Here is an 18,551-nt window from a genome sequence, read left to right as displayed (position 1 = left end):
GGCAGTCACATTGCTTATTGCTTGATTCCCGAGCAGAGCATCAGCTAGCGCTCTGCCCGGGACTCCAGCCCTGCTCCCGACATCCATATTTGTTCAATTCAGAGGTTTTCCTATCGCTGGAGTTCCCAAGCAAAGAATCAGCTGATGCTCTGCCTGGGGACTCCACAACTTATGCCCACATCACTGTCCATATATGGACAATGACATCGGTGTCAGTGTTGGAGTACCTGATCAGAGCATCTGTAGCTGACAGATCTTTTGTTTATCTGTTTATTTCTATGTATTCAATGATTGTAGTTGTAATTGTATACAACGTTTTCCAACAGCTGCTCAGGCAGAAGAATCCTACTGATAATTAAATCTATTTTCCCGATATTGGATTGGCTTCCTAAATACAAATGGAAGGAGTGGATTGTATTCGACATCATCGCGGGTGTGAGTACTGGACTGGTATCAACGCTACAGGGTGAGTAGACAAATATATCCACAATCAGTAGTCCTGTGGCCACTGCCAGCTGTAGGCTATGTTCCCATCTGCATTGGAGGCTCTGGGCAGCACGATTTTTTCTATCAAAACTACGAGCATCTTGGCAGAACCCGACAGACCCAATTGTAAGTCAATGTGATCCATCGGGCACCACTGGTATCTGTTGTGCCACTGATCCGGCTCTGCGTCGTGACTACATTAGTTTTTCCGATGCTCTCCTGCTTCTCCCCTGTGTCTATATAAAGAACAAGAAAATGATTGTACAATGTTCTGCTTCAGGGTATGTCCCCACGTGGTGTAAATACTGTGGATTTTCACAGGGTAATACAGTAGCAGCAAAGTGGATGAGATTTGAACAAACTGAGAAAAAATCGCAACTTAGAAAAAAAAAAAAGCTTATACTTACCCAGAACCCTCTGTGTCCAGCCTGGCCTCCAGGGATGACGTTTCATCCCATGTAACTGCTGCAGCCAATCACAGGCTGCAGCGGTTACATGAGATGAAACATCATCCCAAGAGGCCGGGCTGCAGGACGTCAGAGGGACGCCTCACCATAGCTACGGGTAAGTATAGACTTTGTTTTTTTTTTACTTGCTGTACTAGCAGCGGACAGGCCAGACGAAAAACTGCAGCACAATTTGGTGCGTTTTTTTGGCCGGAATTCCCTGCGGGCTCCAGGGCGGATACGCTGTATATCCGCCTTGTGTGAACATACCCATAGAGTCCACATCATGTAAAACAAGAAAGTTTCTATATCAGGTTTGTGAGTAACCAGCAACACGTAACCTAGTCATGACCTAGTCCTACAAAATTATTCACTGATCCTCGGAGGTCCTGGAATATGACGAACTCAACGGTAGAAGAAATATTTGCCAAAAACAGGAACTAAGAACAAAAACTTTAGATCCAAGTTGGACTATCACCCCATTTTACCGCCCGTGATAAGAGTGATGATGAGGCAGAAAAGGTAGATGAACAAGGTCTGGCTGGTGAATCAGAACTTTGAGATCTCCGGTGATGCCAAGTGTGTTGTAATAAAAATGAAACCTTTGTTTTTGCGTCCTCGTTTTATCTGTGCAGCCACTCGACGTTTCGACCAGATATTTATGAGATGCACCATGTTCAAAGTTCATTACCCATCATGTTACCTATTTCTTCAGTCATGGAAATGACGGTATAATGTCGCAATCCCACCCCTGATCACAACATGACTATGGGCAGAAAAAAAAGATCCTTTGTCCTGGCTTAGGTGGACATCACCATTACAAATTCTGGGTCGAAATACAACATACGTTATGTCCGCAATGATGCAAATGAAAACACACTTGGGCCCACAGGATACTGGTAGTGAACGTATCACCCTAATACTACTGCCTATAACATCTATATATCAGAAATATTTTTACCCAACTTTCATATGAAGTAGACCACATTATGCCTCCGTCCATGTCATTTTCATAATGGGTATTGAAGTTTGAACATGGCGGATCTCATAAATGTCTCGTAAAAAAAGTTACGAGACTGCACAGGTGAAACACTGACTTTTTATTACAACACACTTGGCATCACCAGGGATCTCTTGTGATTAAAGTTCTGGTTCACCAGCCTGACCCCGTTCATCAATGTTATCCGTTTCATCAATATCTCATCTCTTTTCATGGGTGGTTACACAGGGTGGAGAATGATAAACAAATTTGGATCTACAGTTTTTGTTTATTTTGCATCATTTTCTCGGACTACCAAATATCATTGTCCTAGTTGTTGGTGGGCTATTCTTCTGGTGTCCCAGGTATCGGAGTCTCATTAATCTAAGATTTCGACAAAGTTCCAAAGACTTGCTAAACGTAACTGCCAGGTTGGGATTATACTACGGTATCCTGATGGCCGAGACTGACAGGTTATAGTCTGAGTCGAAAAAGTGGTGTCTTCTGATGACTCGAAAGATCTGGTTCCAACAAGAAATAAGGGGCTATAAAACAACCAATTAAAGATTAAAGAGGATGATAAAGTTATCAAAGTCTTTCAAGTCTATATTTTAGGTCAAAAAAAGTTCAAAAACTTTAGGAACATTAAGATGAAGAGCAATATAAAGGGTAGTAAAATTCCAAACAATGGTGGACAGTGGGTGGCGTTGCTGAGGAGGTCTCTAATGTGGAGTAACTGTGGCTGACATTATAGGGGCACTGTTAGGGCTAGTATTTTGGCAGGTTTGCCTTCTGCACTTAAAGTGCTATTAAGAATCTTGATGAATTTCCAAGGTGAGAGAATTAGTAACTTTGTGATGGCAGAAGAAGTAGAAATATTTTTTATTCACTATTTTTGGATTATGATAAAGCTCACCCATCCAGTTTGGCTGGCACTGTTATGGGCGCACTGTTATTGGGGCACTGTGGCGCTGGGTTCTATTTTAAGCAACATAAAGAAGCAATCATAGCCAAAACTGTATTTGTGTTATGACTATTGCAGTTCGGCCCCTCAGTCCCTGCACTAGTCATAACGCAGTGCGTCAGTTGTAGGCCCCATGCACATCACGTTATTGCCCTACATTAGCTCCCGACGTATACAATAAACATGTTCATAGGGCTCCATTATCACAATGGAGACCAAAAAAGTGTTCTTTTGGCCCCTGGTATACGTCAGTATACTTTTTTTTTTTGTTGTTGAGAGATGGAATAGTGTATTAGACTATGGCATTCCATCCTTAAGGATCCCACAAAAAAAAATGTATACCACACGATAAAAGTTTTTTAACATGGGAGCCTATGGGTGACGGATGCCACGGGAAGCCACAGACATCACTGTCCATATATAGACAGTGATATCAGGGGCTTATCCACAACCGGTATCCAGTGTCAGAGAATTTCTGATGCACTCGCCGTGGACTCCAGCTTTGTGAAGCTGATGTCACTGTCCATATACAATATGGACCGTTACATCAAGAGCAGTGCCGAAGTCCTTTAGCGGAGCTCCAGCTGATTCTCTGCCCGGGAACTCAAACTATAGGGAAGCTCCGGACGTCATCTCTTGGTTATCTCTTGTTTCTTCATGCACCAACCTTGGTTTGTCTGACTACGCTGCTAGTTTGTGACCAGGACCATCTCCAGACTACGCCTTTCATATGCTGCCTGGTACTATTTTCTTTCTAGTTTCAGCTCAGACATGTTCGACTCTGTTGTTGTCTCCTGTAGCAACCATTATACAGATTCGTAGCTAGACTTTCCTTCAGCAGGCGAAAAGACTCAATTTACTATGAAAGCCCTGTCTCTTAATATCCTGGCCAAGGTAGAGAGGTTGGTTAGTACTCCTGGCACCCAGCACCTGGAACACATGCTATGCCAGCCCCCCCCCCCCCCTAGCTACACCTTTGAATTAACAGGTACCACCATACTGGCCATCCCGAATCATAGGTGGTGCTAAAATTGCCACTTTCTCTATATCAATTCATTTTCGAAGAAATGTGTATAACGACACCTGGGTTCATCTTAGTGCCGTCAATGTACCAGATGGTTGTATATGTTTATGTACCAGATGGTTGTATATGTTTATGTATCAGATGGTTGTATATCTTTACGTACCAGATGGTTGTATGTGTGTCTGTGCCAGATGGTTGTATATGTTTATGTATCAGATGGTTGTATATGTTTATGTACCAGATGGTTGTATATGTTTATGTACCAGATGGTTGTATATGTTTATGTACCAGATGGTTGTATATGTTTATGTATCAGATGGTTGTATATGTTTATGTATCAGATGGTTGTATATGTTTATGTACCAGATGGTTGTATATGTTTATGTATCAGATGGTTGTATATGTTTATGTACCAGATGGTTGTATATGTGTCTGTACCAGATGGTTGTATATCTTTACGTACCAGATGGTTGTATATGTTTATGTACCACATGGTTGTATATGTTTACGTACCAGAGGTTGTATATGTTTATGTACCAGATGGTTGTGTATGTTTATGTACCAGATGGTTGTATATGTTTACGTACCAGAGGTTGTATATGTTTATGTACCAGATGGTCGTATATGTTTATGTACCAGATGGTTGTATATGTGTCTGTACCAGGTTTGCAAGAATTTGTTGTTTATACGAGATGAGAACAATCAAAAATAACAAAATTCAAGACCTGCGACTAGTACAACTATCAATTAATCTTTTGTAGAACATGAATTGTTATTACTGAGACGGAGGTGCAATCCTTCAAGTGAAAAATCAGAGCATCTACCTCTTACCCCATATAGTTATTTCTTTTTTTTTTTTGTTTTGCATTTCCTTCCCAAAAAATTATTGTAACTCGGCACTAACTTCTACCTCAAAAATTCTACATGTGTTGTAATGTAATACAAGAAATATTTTCAAATTTGAAGCAGTTAAGGCAAAAAAACTAAAATAAATCATCCGTCCTGAAGGCCAATTTTGTTTGGCAGGATGTTTTTTGTTTTTGCCTCCCACTTTTTTATTTGAACATTAATGTAGCTTTATGAAGCCCTAGTTTTTTCTGGAATAAGTTGTCGTTTTTGTGCACATTTTTAGGGTACCTCTTTTTTATTAAATAACATAATAATTATATAGTATAGGTTGTTAGAGTTATGGGAATACCTAATATAACAAAAAAATATTTTGGATTTGTCACTTTTATTTAAAGGGGTTGTCTCATGAATACAATCCCTGTCGATATGCCCTACTAGGGTATGTGGATATCATAGACGAGGTTCCCCTAATTAGGAGCCCCCTTTATAAGTTTTCATAGAGCCGGTTTAACGGCCATTCACTGCAGGAGAAATGTCCGGCTGGCTGAGGCTGTCAGGACTCGGACTCGCGGTGATCACCTGGCTCCCATATGAAAGAGGTCGTCTGTGATGGGGCAAACCCTGAAATAAAAAAATTCTTTATAAAAAGAAAATTGTATTTATTGCCGTTTTTTCCACATTCAAACTTTTTTAACCCCATGAAGTGACTTTTCTCTTTCAGTATAATTACTTATTTTATTTCTATAGGCCAGTAGAATATAGGTTTTCGAGTTGAATATGGTTCGCAATGTCCAAAAAGTTGTAGACTGTGTTAGGGAAAACCTAAATAATGCACTAAAAGGCATTATTTTACAGGGTCTTAGTTAGACCCCATATTTTCCATACATAAAGGTGAATTCACAACCACTATCACTTCCACAGTTGTTACATAGTGGCCCCCAAGTGTTTACATTAGTACCGCTCCTTCATTTCTCTCAGTAGCCACAGAAGTGATACCTCCCTTTTTCCTCTGTAGTCACAGAAGGTCCCCCTAGTCACAGCAGAGCTCTCCTTCCCCCAGTAGCCACAGCAGAGCTCTCCTTCCCCCAGTAGTCAAAGCAGAGCTCTCATTCCCCCAGTAGTCACAGCAGAGCTCTCATTCCCCCAGTAGTCAAAGAAGTGCACCCACATTGACAGAGTAGCTTCCCATGACGGCTCCCCCCATTTTCCCCATTGATCAAAGCAGGGCTCCCTCTTTCCTCAGTGGTTTCAGCAAGTTTCCCCATCCCCTTGGTCACAGCAGGGTTCTACCCCTTTTTGCTTTGGTCAAGCAGGGCTCCCCCTTTTTCACATTGCTTTCGTCAAAGCAGGACTCCCCCTTTACCGTTGTTCAGATCATTGCTCAGTTCACAGCAGAATTTCTCCTCTCCTTTCACCAGTGGTTCGCAGCAAGAGATTGATGCGGGACTAGCACACAGCAACGGTCAATATCTGACAGCCATTATGTGCTCGCTCTGCCCAGCAGAAGCTGCCATAGACTACCTCTGCCAGAGCCCTTTCCGCCGGGCCACCCATAGGCATGTGCCTTAAGTGCCTTATGGGAAATCCGGCCCTGGTTGCAGTATTTGGCATATGTGGTGCACTAAATAGTTAACAGTAATAGAAAGTGTTAGCTTAGTTACATTTAGTAAGGCTTGTTCACCTCTTCCCAAGTTGGAAACGCTAGCTATCTTTAAACTTAATGAGAGGTCAAAGACTTCAGTAACATTTGTGATGTATGAGAAACTAAAGTCATAAAACAAACCTAACAGCCAGTGTTCCTGTAGAAGGAAGGAATTGTATCAGCTCGAAATGTTATATATGGATGGACATCAACTGGTGGCATCTGAATGTATTATCATAGGATATTTCCAATTTTATTAAGACAACTTTAACGATAGCCCTGGGATTGGGTAATAGTAGTGCCAGCAGGGGCGGTGTGAACCCTCCTTGTCACCAAGAGATTTGAGTTGGGGCTACACCAGGGAGTGGAGTCTAAGGGAACCCCTGGTCTTGACCCTTTAACACCTGTAAAGGAATGTGGACTTCGCTGTGGGGGCACCCCAAGTCGCTACCCCCAAAGTAGTCTCCCTTTGGCGACGGTTGACGTTGGAGGAGGCAGAGTTCTAAATGTAGCTTTAGGTCTGGGCAGGCGGCAGAGGCTCAACTCGGAGAACATAGTAATAGGTCTGGGCAGGCGGCAGGCACGAATGGTTGAAAATAGGCAGAAGTTCGGTACATGGGGATACAGCAATACAGAAGCAGAAGAACTAGGAGACTTGGAACACAAGAAACTGTAGCAAACAAATTGCTCTGGCAAAATTTACGTATTCTGGCCTTTTAATAATAGCAGGGTCAGCGTGGGCGCGCTAGAACCCAGTTGAGCGCAGTGGCAGGAGCAGCTGCCAGACACCGCGCAGCAAGGAGAGAAGTGGCATGGGACAGCGGAATGCCAGACCAAGGTAAGTATACGTCAGGGAGCAGGAACACATGGCAGCAACAACATTTATATAGGAAAGAAACACAAAGGACAGCCCTCCCCAATATTAACGGTCCAAAAAATATACAAATAAAGGTCGTTTTTCACTCTCCCGGCGAGTGGTAAAAACCAGGGTTGCATATCAATCATCCAGTATTAGCACTGCACTCAATCCCAATACCAAAACGAGGAGTCAGTGAGAAAAATATTTTTAGGGAGAACAAACAGTGTTCAGTGTAATCCACCCAACGTAGGTATATTCCACAATTGTGTCGTTGCGGTTCCATGTGCACCTCCTATGAGTACACTGAATAGAAATAAAGAAGAAACACAAACAGTTCCAACTGCTTCGTTTAAACTTTTTGAAAAAACTTTTGGCATGTCATAATAACATGTCAGAAGATATGATTGGTGGAGGTCCAAGCACTGAGACCCCCATCGAATGCTAAAACAAAGCGGTAGAAGTGCTCGGGTTTGCAATGTGCCGCTTAGTTTCTGACCGAGCGGTGTACAAGCTCGTAGACTTTCTATAGAGCAGGTACACCGCTCCGAGGAAAGCCAAGAAAAGCCGATCAGAAATGAAGCGGCACAGCACTCCCCCGAGCGCTTCTGCCACTTCATTTTTTGATCAGTCGGGGTCTCAGTGCTCAGACCCTCACCGATCAAAACTCCTGACGTCACTATGATGCGTCAATAATTTTTTAAACGTTTAGTTACCCTTTAATATTAAGACTTACAACACTGTTGCGGATAGGAGATATCATCATCTTACCCTCCGGCCTCGTTTGTGTATCAACAAGCGAGATTTCATGGGTGCTGTCCTTCCCACATGTCCTAATGAGAAAACTGGAAAAATCCAGCAACAATTGTAACTATAAAATAATAGTTTTTAATTTTAATGCTTTTTACGGGTGCAAAATAATCCCCCTTTCTTAGGAGCATAACAAGAACAATATGTAATGAGTTCCACCAGAAATTACATCACTTTTTCTTGCAGTACGTTCCGTTTTAGTGTGCAATCCACTCCAAAAATCCATCTGTGTTCCACTAAAAGGGAAGAATTCACATTAAATCAAGTTCTACAAGTAAATAATGATAATTAAGGCTCGGTTGACATCACATCTTTTTTATGAGAGATACCACCGGCGCCCGTCGGACCCCATTGACTTATAACGGGGTCCGTCGGGTTCCGTTGTGATGTCCATTATTTTCATGAGTAGATTAACGTTTCATGCGTTTCATTCTTTTTGTCAATTCTGATGGAATTTGCGATGGAGCCTCCAAAGCAAATGTGAACCAAGTCGAAACCTATTGACTGTGATTGATTAAACAGTATAACTAGTTAAACTGTTCAAAGGATATATCAAAATGAATAATTCATACAGAATAAGTGACATCACTACTCACATTGAAAAATTATGATCAAATTTGTAAAAACATCTCAGTCTGGGTAACACGTAACAGACTAGGATTACTAAGAATGTCTCGAGATTTATTAATATAGTCTTAATATACAGATTGCCGGTGCCTAATTTATTGGGGTAACCAACTATCACTCAAGATAGAAATTTGAAGAACGGTGTATAATTTGTCCATAAGGTATTCTTATAATGACAGCTATTGAAGTCGTCAAGAAAAATGTCAATGCAAAGATTGGTTTTGCAGGAGGGGGTGGCATGTTAGGGACCTGTCAATTTTGGGAAGAAAATACTTTTGGGGAGATTTTCTCCATTACCTCATTAGGACGATTAAAGATGACCGCACCCACGAAGTGTTGGTGTTGAATGTTGATACATGGACTAGGAAGGGGGTAGATTGATATCACCAAACCCCCTAAATGGCTGAACCCTGACCTCACAAATTCTCTTCCACAATGTGCTATTTCAAAAGAAACTGCTGTTTCCTTCAAAAGTCTTACCGTCCTGCCACCCAAGTTAGGAAGGTGTGTGACCATGTGTAGGATAATGTCACAATCTGTGGGAATGTGGACCCACTGGGATAGCAGCTGGCCAAACAGGGTACCAAGTAAAGTCTATAATCCAAGCAAGGGTACCTGTGGTAGTGCAGACAGTAGCGATGGCTAGGCTCAGATGGGACCTTGGCAGCAGACACCAGGCGTGTTGTAACACAGCACGACTCCAACTCTTTAAGGCACAGGAACAACGCAGCATGGGATACAGGTAGCAGGAACGGGAACACTTGGAACAGGAAAATACCAAGGGATCATTTGCTAGACTGACACAGGAAAACACAAGAATGCTCAGGCAATGAGTGAAGGGGCATGGCCCTTCTTATAGTCCAGGGTGATCTGGGAGTAATCAGTCAAATCTTTAATATGTGTGCGCGCTAGCCCTTTAAGGCCGGGAATGAGCCTGCACGCGCACCTTAGTGGTCACTGCAGGACAGGATGGCCGCATGTGCTGGCATCTCCGGGGAGGAAGACGTCTGCAGGATGATAGGTCTGCAATCGCGGACGTTACAGATACAATGAGACATCTTGTTGATCGGCGCTCGTTTGCTCCTTTCACGGAGCTATGTATGGGGATGAGCGGTCATTACTACGATGGCTCGTCCCCATACATTTCCATCATGTCGGCAGCACTTCTCCCTGTTTACACAGAGAGATGCGCTGCCGACAACGATAATATTTTCGGCTGCATAAATGATACAATCAGCCGATGAACGAGCTTTCGATCACAGGTCAATGATCGGGAATGAGCGTTGTGTGAACACTCGTTTGCCCTATAATTTAGCCGGAATCAAACCTCCTACCAGAGTCATTTGCGTTTGGCTACTTGCCGAATTCATTCAGTTTTCTATGTCATTGTGTTGAAGGTTGTGTAACTTATTTATAGGTTGTTTGCCCATCAAACATGTGAGTGATCAGCAGGGATTGTTATAAAGCAATAAAATTTGCGCAAGTTATTTTATTGCCATTGGAATAGCCTCTAAATGAATTGTTGCGTTGAATTTGTTTCCCTGTGAATTAAAAACATGCTTTAATAGCAGCTGCTGAACCATTTTTGCCATATATGCAAATCAGACATTTACTGAGAAAAGCAAAACAAAGACGACCAGCGTAAAAATAGAAGTATTGCAGTACTCCGATAAACCAGCACACATGGGATTAATAAGGTCCAGAATATATCTTTTCTGTAAAAAATATTTTTATTAATTTCCAAAAACTTGCTTATGCTTGACATTTGGATGAAATCATACAATCAGAGCGTAACAATAGTGAACAATTTGTACAAACAGACAATCTCATGTACAATGGCAGTACAGAGGTCCCAACTGGCAAAATGGACAATCAATACTATTACATATGCTCAGTGATTAACAAATTTCTATTGATTCTATTAAATCGGCCCTGAAATTCGTTTCGGTCCGAATACATTCGCAAGTCCCTTGAGAGCCCTGTCAGACTCACAGAGTCCAAAAAAAGCCAATTGGGGTGCAGGCGATTCCACAAAAACAAAAAAACATACTCCCCACCTTTCCTGGTCTTCCATAGAGACGGGTCGCTGCCGGCAGGTGGGATGACGTAACTGTGATTGATGCAGCCAATCGCCCGATGATGAAACCTTGGTGAAATGCACGTCGGGTCCATGGTCGTGTCCTGGTACTGGTCCTTCTTGGCGTGGCTTATCTAGACGTTATACTGTGTATGTGTTGTGTTACTGGGGTTTTTTTTGGATTTGCCATATGGAGGATCAGCCCAATATTACACCAAAGTAAATTAAACTTGACTAGATCAGGGTCAAGTTAAAAAAAATAATCAACAGTGAACAACATTCTTGTCTATCAAATATGGCAAGATGTCTACTTTATAGACCAAAGGGTCACATAATGACCAAGTAACTAAGCAAGTAATACAGGCGGTCATCAAAACACATCTCACTAGTGGTGAAACTATCAAACAGATAAGAAGTTACCCAAACATCTAGAAATTTGAAGATTAATCCGTCTCCAGGGGCAGGAAGGCTTCTGTTACTAGGACAATGTTTAGTGGTTGTCCAGGACGAGGTCTTTGGGAGACCTGGCAGATCTGTAACATTTGTAATCTGCTGCTATGAAGGGAGGGTTGGTAGGATCTAGGCCCAAATCTTCACGCAAGGGAAAAATGTTGTCTGGACGTCTGATACCCTTGAGAGATCCATGAAGAGAGAAAGCTTGTTCAAAGCAAAAGAGCCGTCTATATTGAATCTTCTTTAATCGCAAGGCTTCAGTGACCGGCCTCATTTGTCTACGTTTGTTGAGTGTCACAGTCGGAATATCTTGAAAGACACAAATTTTGGACCCCTCATAGGCAAGTTCTGGATTTTCCCTCACTTATTTCAAAATCGATCTCGAAAGTAATTGAGAAACTTGCAAATAACATCTCTCGGGGGTCCCCCGTATTTTGGTCTTGGCCGGAGTGCACGATGTGCCCAGGAAGTCAGAACTCGGACTTAATAGCGGTCACAGAAAAGTATAAGTGGTGTCCATGACAGAATCAGGAGGGATGGTTTCTGGTACATTCCTCAAGGTTGTTCCTCCTTCCTCTATTTTCTTGATCTTCAACATATACCAGGAGGCTATGAATATGGGATTGACAGGTGGTGAGAGCTTTAGATGTGGATTCTCCAAAAGTCGGGAGGGAGGCTTGAGTTTCTTCTAACTGTTCCACACGGCTCCTAATGTATCTATCAGGTCTTTTATGACCGGTTTGAGAGCGTTTTCTATCATTTTTTGTATAGCTTTCTGAGACAAATGAATGGAGGATACAGGTGCAGCCATTTCTTCACCCTGAGGCTGTCAACATCCGACGTCTCCGCAACTTCAGAATTGGCGTTCGATACTGGTAAATTTTTATTTGAACCTTGCGGGCCTGCAGGGGACCTTTTTCTGAGAAATTTGTTTATTTTAGACAGATTTCTTTTGTTTAGGCGTACCTGTTAGGTCATGTTTGCGCCCTTTGACCATGGTAAAGTAGGTGTTTAGTATTCAGTACTAAGAATTCAGAAAAGCACAACACAGTCACTTAGGGACACGTCTCCGGGTCAAGTTCAGCAGCCTGGATGTAAAGAAAAACAGTGGACTCATTGAGTTCTAGAGCAGAAGTTCACTACAATAAGAACCCCTTCTCAGAAGATGGCCTGGTATGACTTTATGGGCTGAACATTTCTGTGGAACCGAAATGGCGACCACATGTATCTCGAATGGCTCTCCAATTCTCCAGGCCAGCAGCTGCCCATAGAGCGATGTCCTAAACGGTGAGGCAACCAGCTGGTGAGGAACCAGTAAAGGCAGCTTGAGCTTCCTATTTGTGACTTCCATGCGGCCGCCACTAATAGGAAAGGCTGGGGATGCAGTACGTGGTAGGCCGCGATTGGCCTCAAGTATGTGGGCAAGGATGAAGCTTCCCAGAGACCCCCCGGAACGGGTCTCAGAGGTCAGAAAAATGATAGAAGTGTCTAGTGTGTACTTTGAACACACAGGCAATGCAGGATCCCAGCAGATTATAAATCCTGAGGACGAGCGCTTCAAAGACACGTCTGCTTTTATCAAGGCTTAGGCCACGGCCCAGAATTTTTTTTATTATAATTGGACATTGACCATAATGAATTTTAACAATTTCCAGGTTTTATCACGAGTTGTTTTTGATGCGTTTCCCGACCCATGGAATCCCATCCCTAAGATTCCTTGATAAGGAACATTCTGTCTGACTTTAGCGACACCTGGACAAAACAAGTTGAAGGTGGGTAAAAAGTTGACTTCGGAGAAGCAGTCACCTCAAAATAAGCACTAATGGCCATAATAGGTTGGCAGGATAGAAATGAAGCTGTCACATTTGTAAAAGTATCCCAATTTATTCACATAATAAACGGCACTTCTGCAAAAACAAATTAAATGGGGGTGAATAGTGGGGTGGAGCCATGTTTACGTTTTATACCCTGCAACTCAAGTAGTCGTAAGGAGTTTAAGACAACATTTGGTGCAGCGCTGATAATCTGGATCAATATTACCAAAAATCGTCCACGTCAGGGCAAGGGAAATAAGTCATGAGATGTGTGGTTGTAACAGAAATGATCAAATCCAAAAACATCTGTATCACTGGGCATTCCCACAAACACAGGTAAAGTCCTGCCTCAGGGGCTTGGCATTTCCAGCAGCAGGAAGAACTAAAAAATTCCATAGGGTGACCTCCTAATATTTGTGTGATCTAAGTGGTGACAAATTTGTAGAATAATTTCTCTCATCCGGGTTGTACGCCATCACAATATGGCGTGGGATTTACTGCGTGGTGAACTCCATAAAATCGAAACCTGGAAAACAAAGGAGGAGTCGCTGTTTATTTCCCATTCCACTTCCCATTCCAAATGTATTCTATGGTACATTAAATAGAGCCATTGAAAACTTCAACTCGTTCCGCTAAAAACAAGACCTCATATGGCTACATTGGCGAAAAAAATTTTGCCTCTTGTTATGCAACGATGGAAAAATGAAAATGGAATATCACATGACTTAGAACGCTTTTAATTTTGTAATGCCGGTGGTGGCTGCCACTTCTGCTGACGGTCCCCGCCGCTGGGTTGCTCACCTCTCCCACCCGCGTCCTGTTTCTTCTCTTTTTCAGCCTTCCGTGACCGCTGGCATGCTACCTCTCCCCAGAGGCCACAGACGCAGAGGTGACTCTGCTTTTCACCAGCATGCTCTGTGTCCCCCTGCTGGTTCTGTGTTCCATAGGGTGGCGCGCGCACCCTTGCAGGTTCTAAAAGGGCCAGGGCGAGCACACTGAAATCAGTCCCCCAACCAATCCCAGATCCAGTACATATATTAAGCAGTCCCACTGGTCACCTGACGCCTGATCTACTTTGGTGTAAATTTAGTCTGTTCTGCAAAGGTTCCATCTACATCCTGCTACCTGACTCAAGCCTCTAGCCTACTCCCTTTGGCAACCTGTATCCTGCTGCAAGCCCGAGACCCACTACCTGCTACAAACGGTGACCTCAGACCTATACCTACCTGCTATGGTATCATCTGCCTGTGCCTGAACCCATGGTATACTTCACCGTTGTCTCCTGGTCCATTGGGCCAGCTGCTACTCACACCAGGACCACCTCAATAGGTAGCGACCTGGTAGTCTTCCCACAGCGAAGTCCACATCCCCCTATGGGGTTAAAGGATGAATACCGGGGAGGCTATTTAGACAACACCCTTAGAGTTGGCCATAAGTCAAACCAGTTGAGTAGCCCAGTATGTCCGCAACCCGCTGGTTATTGAAATTTTGGCTTAAGTAGTATAATACTATTAGGCACCAACTTTTATTGCATTAATTATAATAATGTCCTGCCCTGCACAACATGAATATTATATAATGTATCAGAGCGGAGAAAATAAATGAATACATATGTGAAAAACGATCTTGTTAAAGCTGTAGACTCCACAATAACAATACCTTCATTCATATCCCTTGTGATTTCAGGATTGTCATTTGCCTTGCTTGCTGCAGTCCCTGTTGGGTTTGGCCTGTATTCCTCATTTTTTCCTGTGTTGCCATATGTTTTTTTGGGGACCTCCAGGCATCTTTCAATTGGTAAGTGCAAAATATGGATTACATCTAATACTTTGTTAATGGGAGAGTACAGTAAAAGCCAATCTTTCGAACTGAGATCTCTTTTAGCCATTCTGTTTGCTAAAAATTAACCAAAAACATTTAAGGAACTCCGTAGGACGGCTGTAAACTGTACATTTACCACCATTATCCTTGCATTGGCTGAAATTTGTAAGTTCAAAACATTTAATTCCATCCCATCTTCCGAAACTATGCCCATTGAATTTGCCAAAAAAAAGTCCTTCTGTGAAGTGTTACATCGTTATACTGAGTCAGGGGCATAACTAGGAAAGAATGGGCCCCATAGCAAACTTTTGACTGGGCCCCCTTCCCTGAGTGCCACACACAGCCCACCCCTTGTAGATAGTGCCCCCCTGTAGATGGTGCCCCCTGTAGATTGTGCCATACAGCCCACCCTGTAGATTTTGCCATACAGCCCTCCCCCTGTAGATAGTGCCATACATCCCCCCTGTAGACAGTGTCACGCCCCATTTGTAGATAGTGCCCCTTATAAACAGTGCCATACAGCCCCCCATGTAGATATTGCCTCCCACCTCCCCTTGTAGATAGTGCCATACAGCCTCCCTGTAGATAGCGCCCGAACCACCCCCTTGTAGATAGTGCCATACAGCCCCCATGTAGATAGTGCCCCCACCTCCCCCTCGTAGATAGTGCGATACAGCCCCCTGTAGATATTATCCCCCTTGTAGATAGTACCATACAGCCCATCCTGTAGATAGCGCCCCCCCCCCCTCCGCCTTGTAGATAGTGCCATACAGCCCCCTGTAGATAGTGTCATACAGCCCCTCGGTTGATAGCTTCATACAGACCCCGCTGTAGATAGCACCCCCAAAATAAGACAAAAAAAGGTTATACTCACCTAGGCCCCATTCCCGCGACAAACGCAGCTGTGCCAAAGCATTAACGCCAACGGTATCCCTGCGTAGGCTGGCGTGATCCAGTGACGTCATCATGCCGGTCTGCGCAGGGATCCTGTACCTGCGCCTGATTGGCTGCAGGCCAAATGTGGCCGGTAGCCTAGTCTAAGGCAGAACAGAGAGATACCTCCCTGTTCTACCATAGCGTTCAATAGTATCTGTGTCCTAAGGATGCAGATACTATTGAATGTGGCACTGCTACCGCTGTAGCAGCCATAGTGGCTGCCAGCAGTGCCACCGGGCATGGGGCCCCTCATGCTGTGGGCCCCGTAGCAGCAGCTATGGCTGCTACAGCGGTAGTTACGCCACTGTACTGAGCAACTTGCTCTTGAGGGACTTCATCTGTTACCATCAATGGTCCAAATCTGCAATGACCTGGTTTTTAGATTACTAACACGGAGGAGCATATTTAACCATAAATCTAGAATTCAGACACGTCCACTTATTAGTAAAGTCTTATTCACTTCTATGTCAGGCAAGTTGAATGCGTTTTTGGGAAAAGTAGGGACAAATGCTCATTTTTGGCATCATGGACTGTAAAGCTTATCATTGTCCTAACATGTCATATTCAACTATTTTTTTTCAGGACCGTTCCCTGTGGTCAGTTTGATGGTTGGTGACGTTGTTCTCCAAATGGCTCCGGATACAGACTTTCCTCTAGCGAGTAACAACCTGTCAGAACCCAATAATACAAAGATAGACATAGACGCAAGAGACACCTACAGGGTCTTAATATCAGGAACACTATGCGTCTTAATTGGAATTATACAGGTAACATAGTTGGAATAGTGATCCTTATAAGATGACCATAGTTCCCTAATATAATTTTATTATCAGAAACAGCTTCACGTGAGGGATCCGAGAGGGGCCTTCAGGACTTGTGGGCTACTGGTTTTGTCAATGGACCCGCAAACGCAGTGTCATAAAATAGGCCTCGTCAGCCAACAGGTCTGCTGATATTCACCCAATATTCAAGCTTAACCCAATGGTTCCAATGTCCTGTCCCTAATGACCTCTTCTGGTGGTCCAGATTTTTATGTCCTTCACTGATGAGGCTTCGGCATCTTTTACCAAACTTGGTCATCCAGTGGCAATTTCTGGTGATCCAGTGGTTTAATAAGTAATATATGTGCTCGGTCATCTCGCTGCAGTGGTGTTTTTCGGAGATGTACAGGAAATATATCCCTAAACTTTAAAAAAAACTTTTGACATGTCATAGTAACATGTCAGAAGTTTTGATCGGTAGAGAACTGAGCACTGAGACCCCACCCTTGTTTGCTTTCCCTTAACCATCCAGTATTTTTAGAATTCTGCCTACCTGTAGCTGCCACGAGGGGGAGTTCACTGCATACAGATTGTTTTCTCAGCTTTCATTGATCGCAATAATAGATCAGTATACAGTGAGCTCCCCTAGTGGTCAAAGACCGTTTTTTTTTCCATTTAACTGGAATTGATCAGAGGGGGGTCTAGGGGGTACTAGGGGATCCCCTGCCCAAGTCTGCCCATTAGTTTATTCAGAATACTAAATGGTGTGTTAGATCAATGTATCAGTGTATATTTAAGTAACCTTAACAGGGCATGACTTCAGGATAGCCTAGAGAGAACTCCTTCAAAAAATTCCTGATACATTCAAACCATTCAAACTAAGGAAATCTTTAAAACCTTGGGGGTACCTGAGGACTATAGTTGAGATACACGGTTACATACAATGCTCACATTATTTCCTAAGTCTTTCTTACTATACATGATATCTACCTTGTACTTGCAGATTGCTCTTGGTGCCCTTCAGATTGGTTTCATCGTAAGATATCTCGGGGAACCACTGGTCGGAGGATTTACAACTGCTGCAGCTTTTCAGGTTCTTGTGTCTCAAATAAAGCAACTCCTTAACGTCCCCACAAAAAACTACAATGGAGTATTGTCAATCATATACGTAAGTACCAGACAAGAGCAACCTCATGGAAGTTCTGTCCACAACTTGGCCAAAAAACATGTGTATATAGATCTAAATCGATAAATTTGGCCAAAACAGGAAGACTAAAATCCGACATACAGCCATGCGATCTTCAAGTACAAAGATTAACATGACTAGTCAGAGGATGCCATCATTCCAAACAGCCGGTTTGTCAAATTGATGGCCTGGTCGATCTTCTCTGACAAAGTGCCGTTATAAAGAATTGGCAACATCTAAGAGCCACGACCGCTCATCCATAAAAAGGTGAGCCACTCGAGTTCCCAAAATTGGAGCTTGGGATTGGTTTCCTCACACAAGTCTGAGATCACTGTGCACTTTTCGAAGCATCGGCTGGACTGATATAGGACTTTGCTGCAGTGGACAACACCTTCCTGGATGAACTTTGCTCTTTAGCAGGTTGATGCATGACCCGTGTGTGGTTTATGTCGGAAGGACTACGGATGATACCCAAGTGTAGACGTCTTCCTGTGCTATCACCGTTCTTCTATATCTCTTCTCTTATCTCCATTTACCTTTCTAACCATGCTCTCTGCTCAGCCAACATCCTTTAACTAACAACATGCATAATCAGAACCTCCCGCTCCAGGTTTTTTTTCGCACTGCACGTTATCGGGAATGCACTGCCCCCAGCAGACTATTTTTCTGTATATTTGCCATGTGAGAGTAATATGTGTAAAAGTGCTGTGAAATATATTTTCGACATAAATGAAAAATTATAATAGTGTCAACTGTTTAAAGTGTAATAAACGTTGAAAAAACTTTTGACATGTCAGAAGTTTTGATCGGTGGGGGTCCG

At 43.1% G+C, this 18,551-nt stretch overlaps 1 protein-coding gene across 1 annotated transcript in view; it reads left to right on the top strand.

The window, feature by feature from the left end:
• The window catches only part of LOC142663411 (pendrin-like), a 57,965-nt gene that overhangs the window by 13,228 nt on the left and 26,186 nt on the right, over nucleotides 1-18,551 (top strand). The window contains exons 2-5 of the mRNA XM_075842030.1: nucleotides 327-466; nucleotides 14,714-14,824; nucleotides 16,367-16,551; nucleotides 17,549-17,713. Of these exons, the coding sequence (XP_075698145.1) occupies nucleotides 327-466; nucleotides 14,714-14,824; nucleotides 16,367-16,551; nucleotides 17,549-17,713 (601 nt within the window). The remainder of the gene's footprint in view (nucleotides 1-326; nucleotides 467-14,713; nucleotides 14,825-16,366; nucleotides 16,552-17,548; nucleotides 17,714-18,551) is intronic.

This window comes from Rhinoderma darwinii, chromosome 11 (assembly GCF_050947455.1).
Source record: "Rhinoderma darwinii isolate aRhiDar2 chromosome 11, aRhiDar2.hap1, whole genome shotgun sequence".
Lineage (NCBI taxonomy): Eukaryota > Metazoa > Chordata > Amphibia > Anura > Rhinodermatidae > Rhinoderma > Rhinoderma darwinii.
Note: the sequence above shows the minus strand (reverse complement) of the source record. Positions and strands in the feature narration are given on the sequence as shown.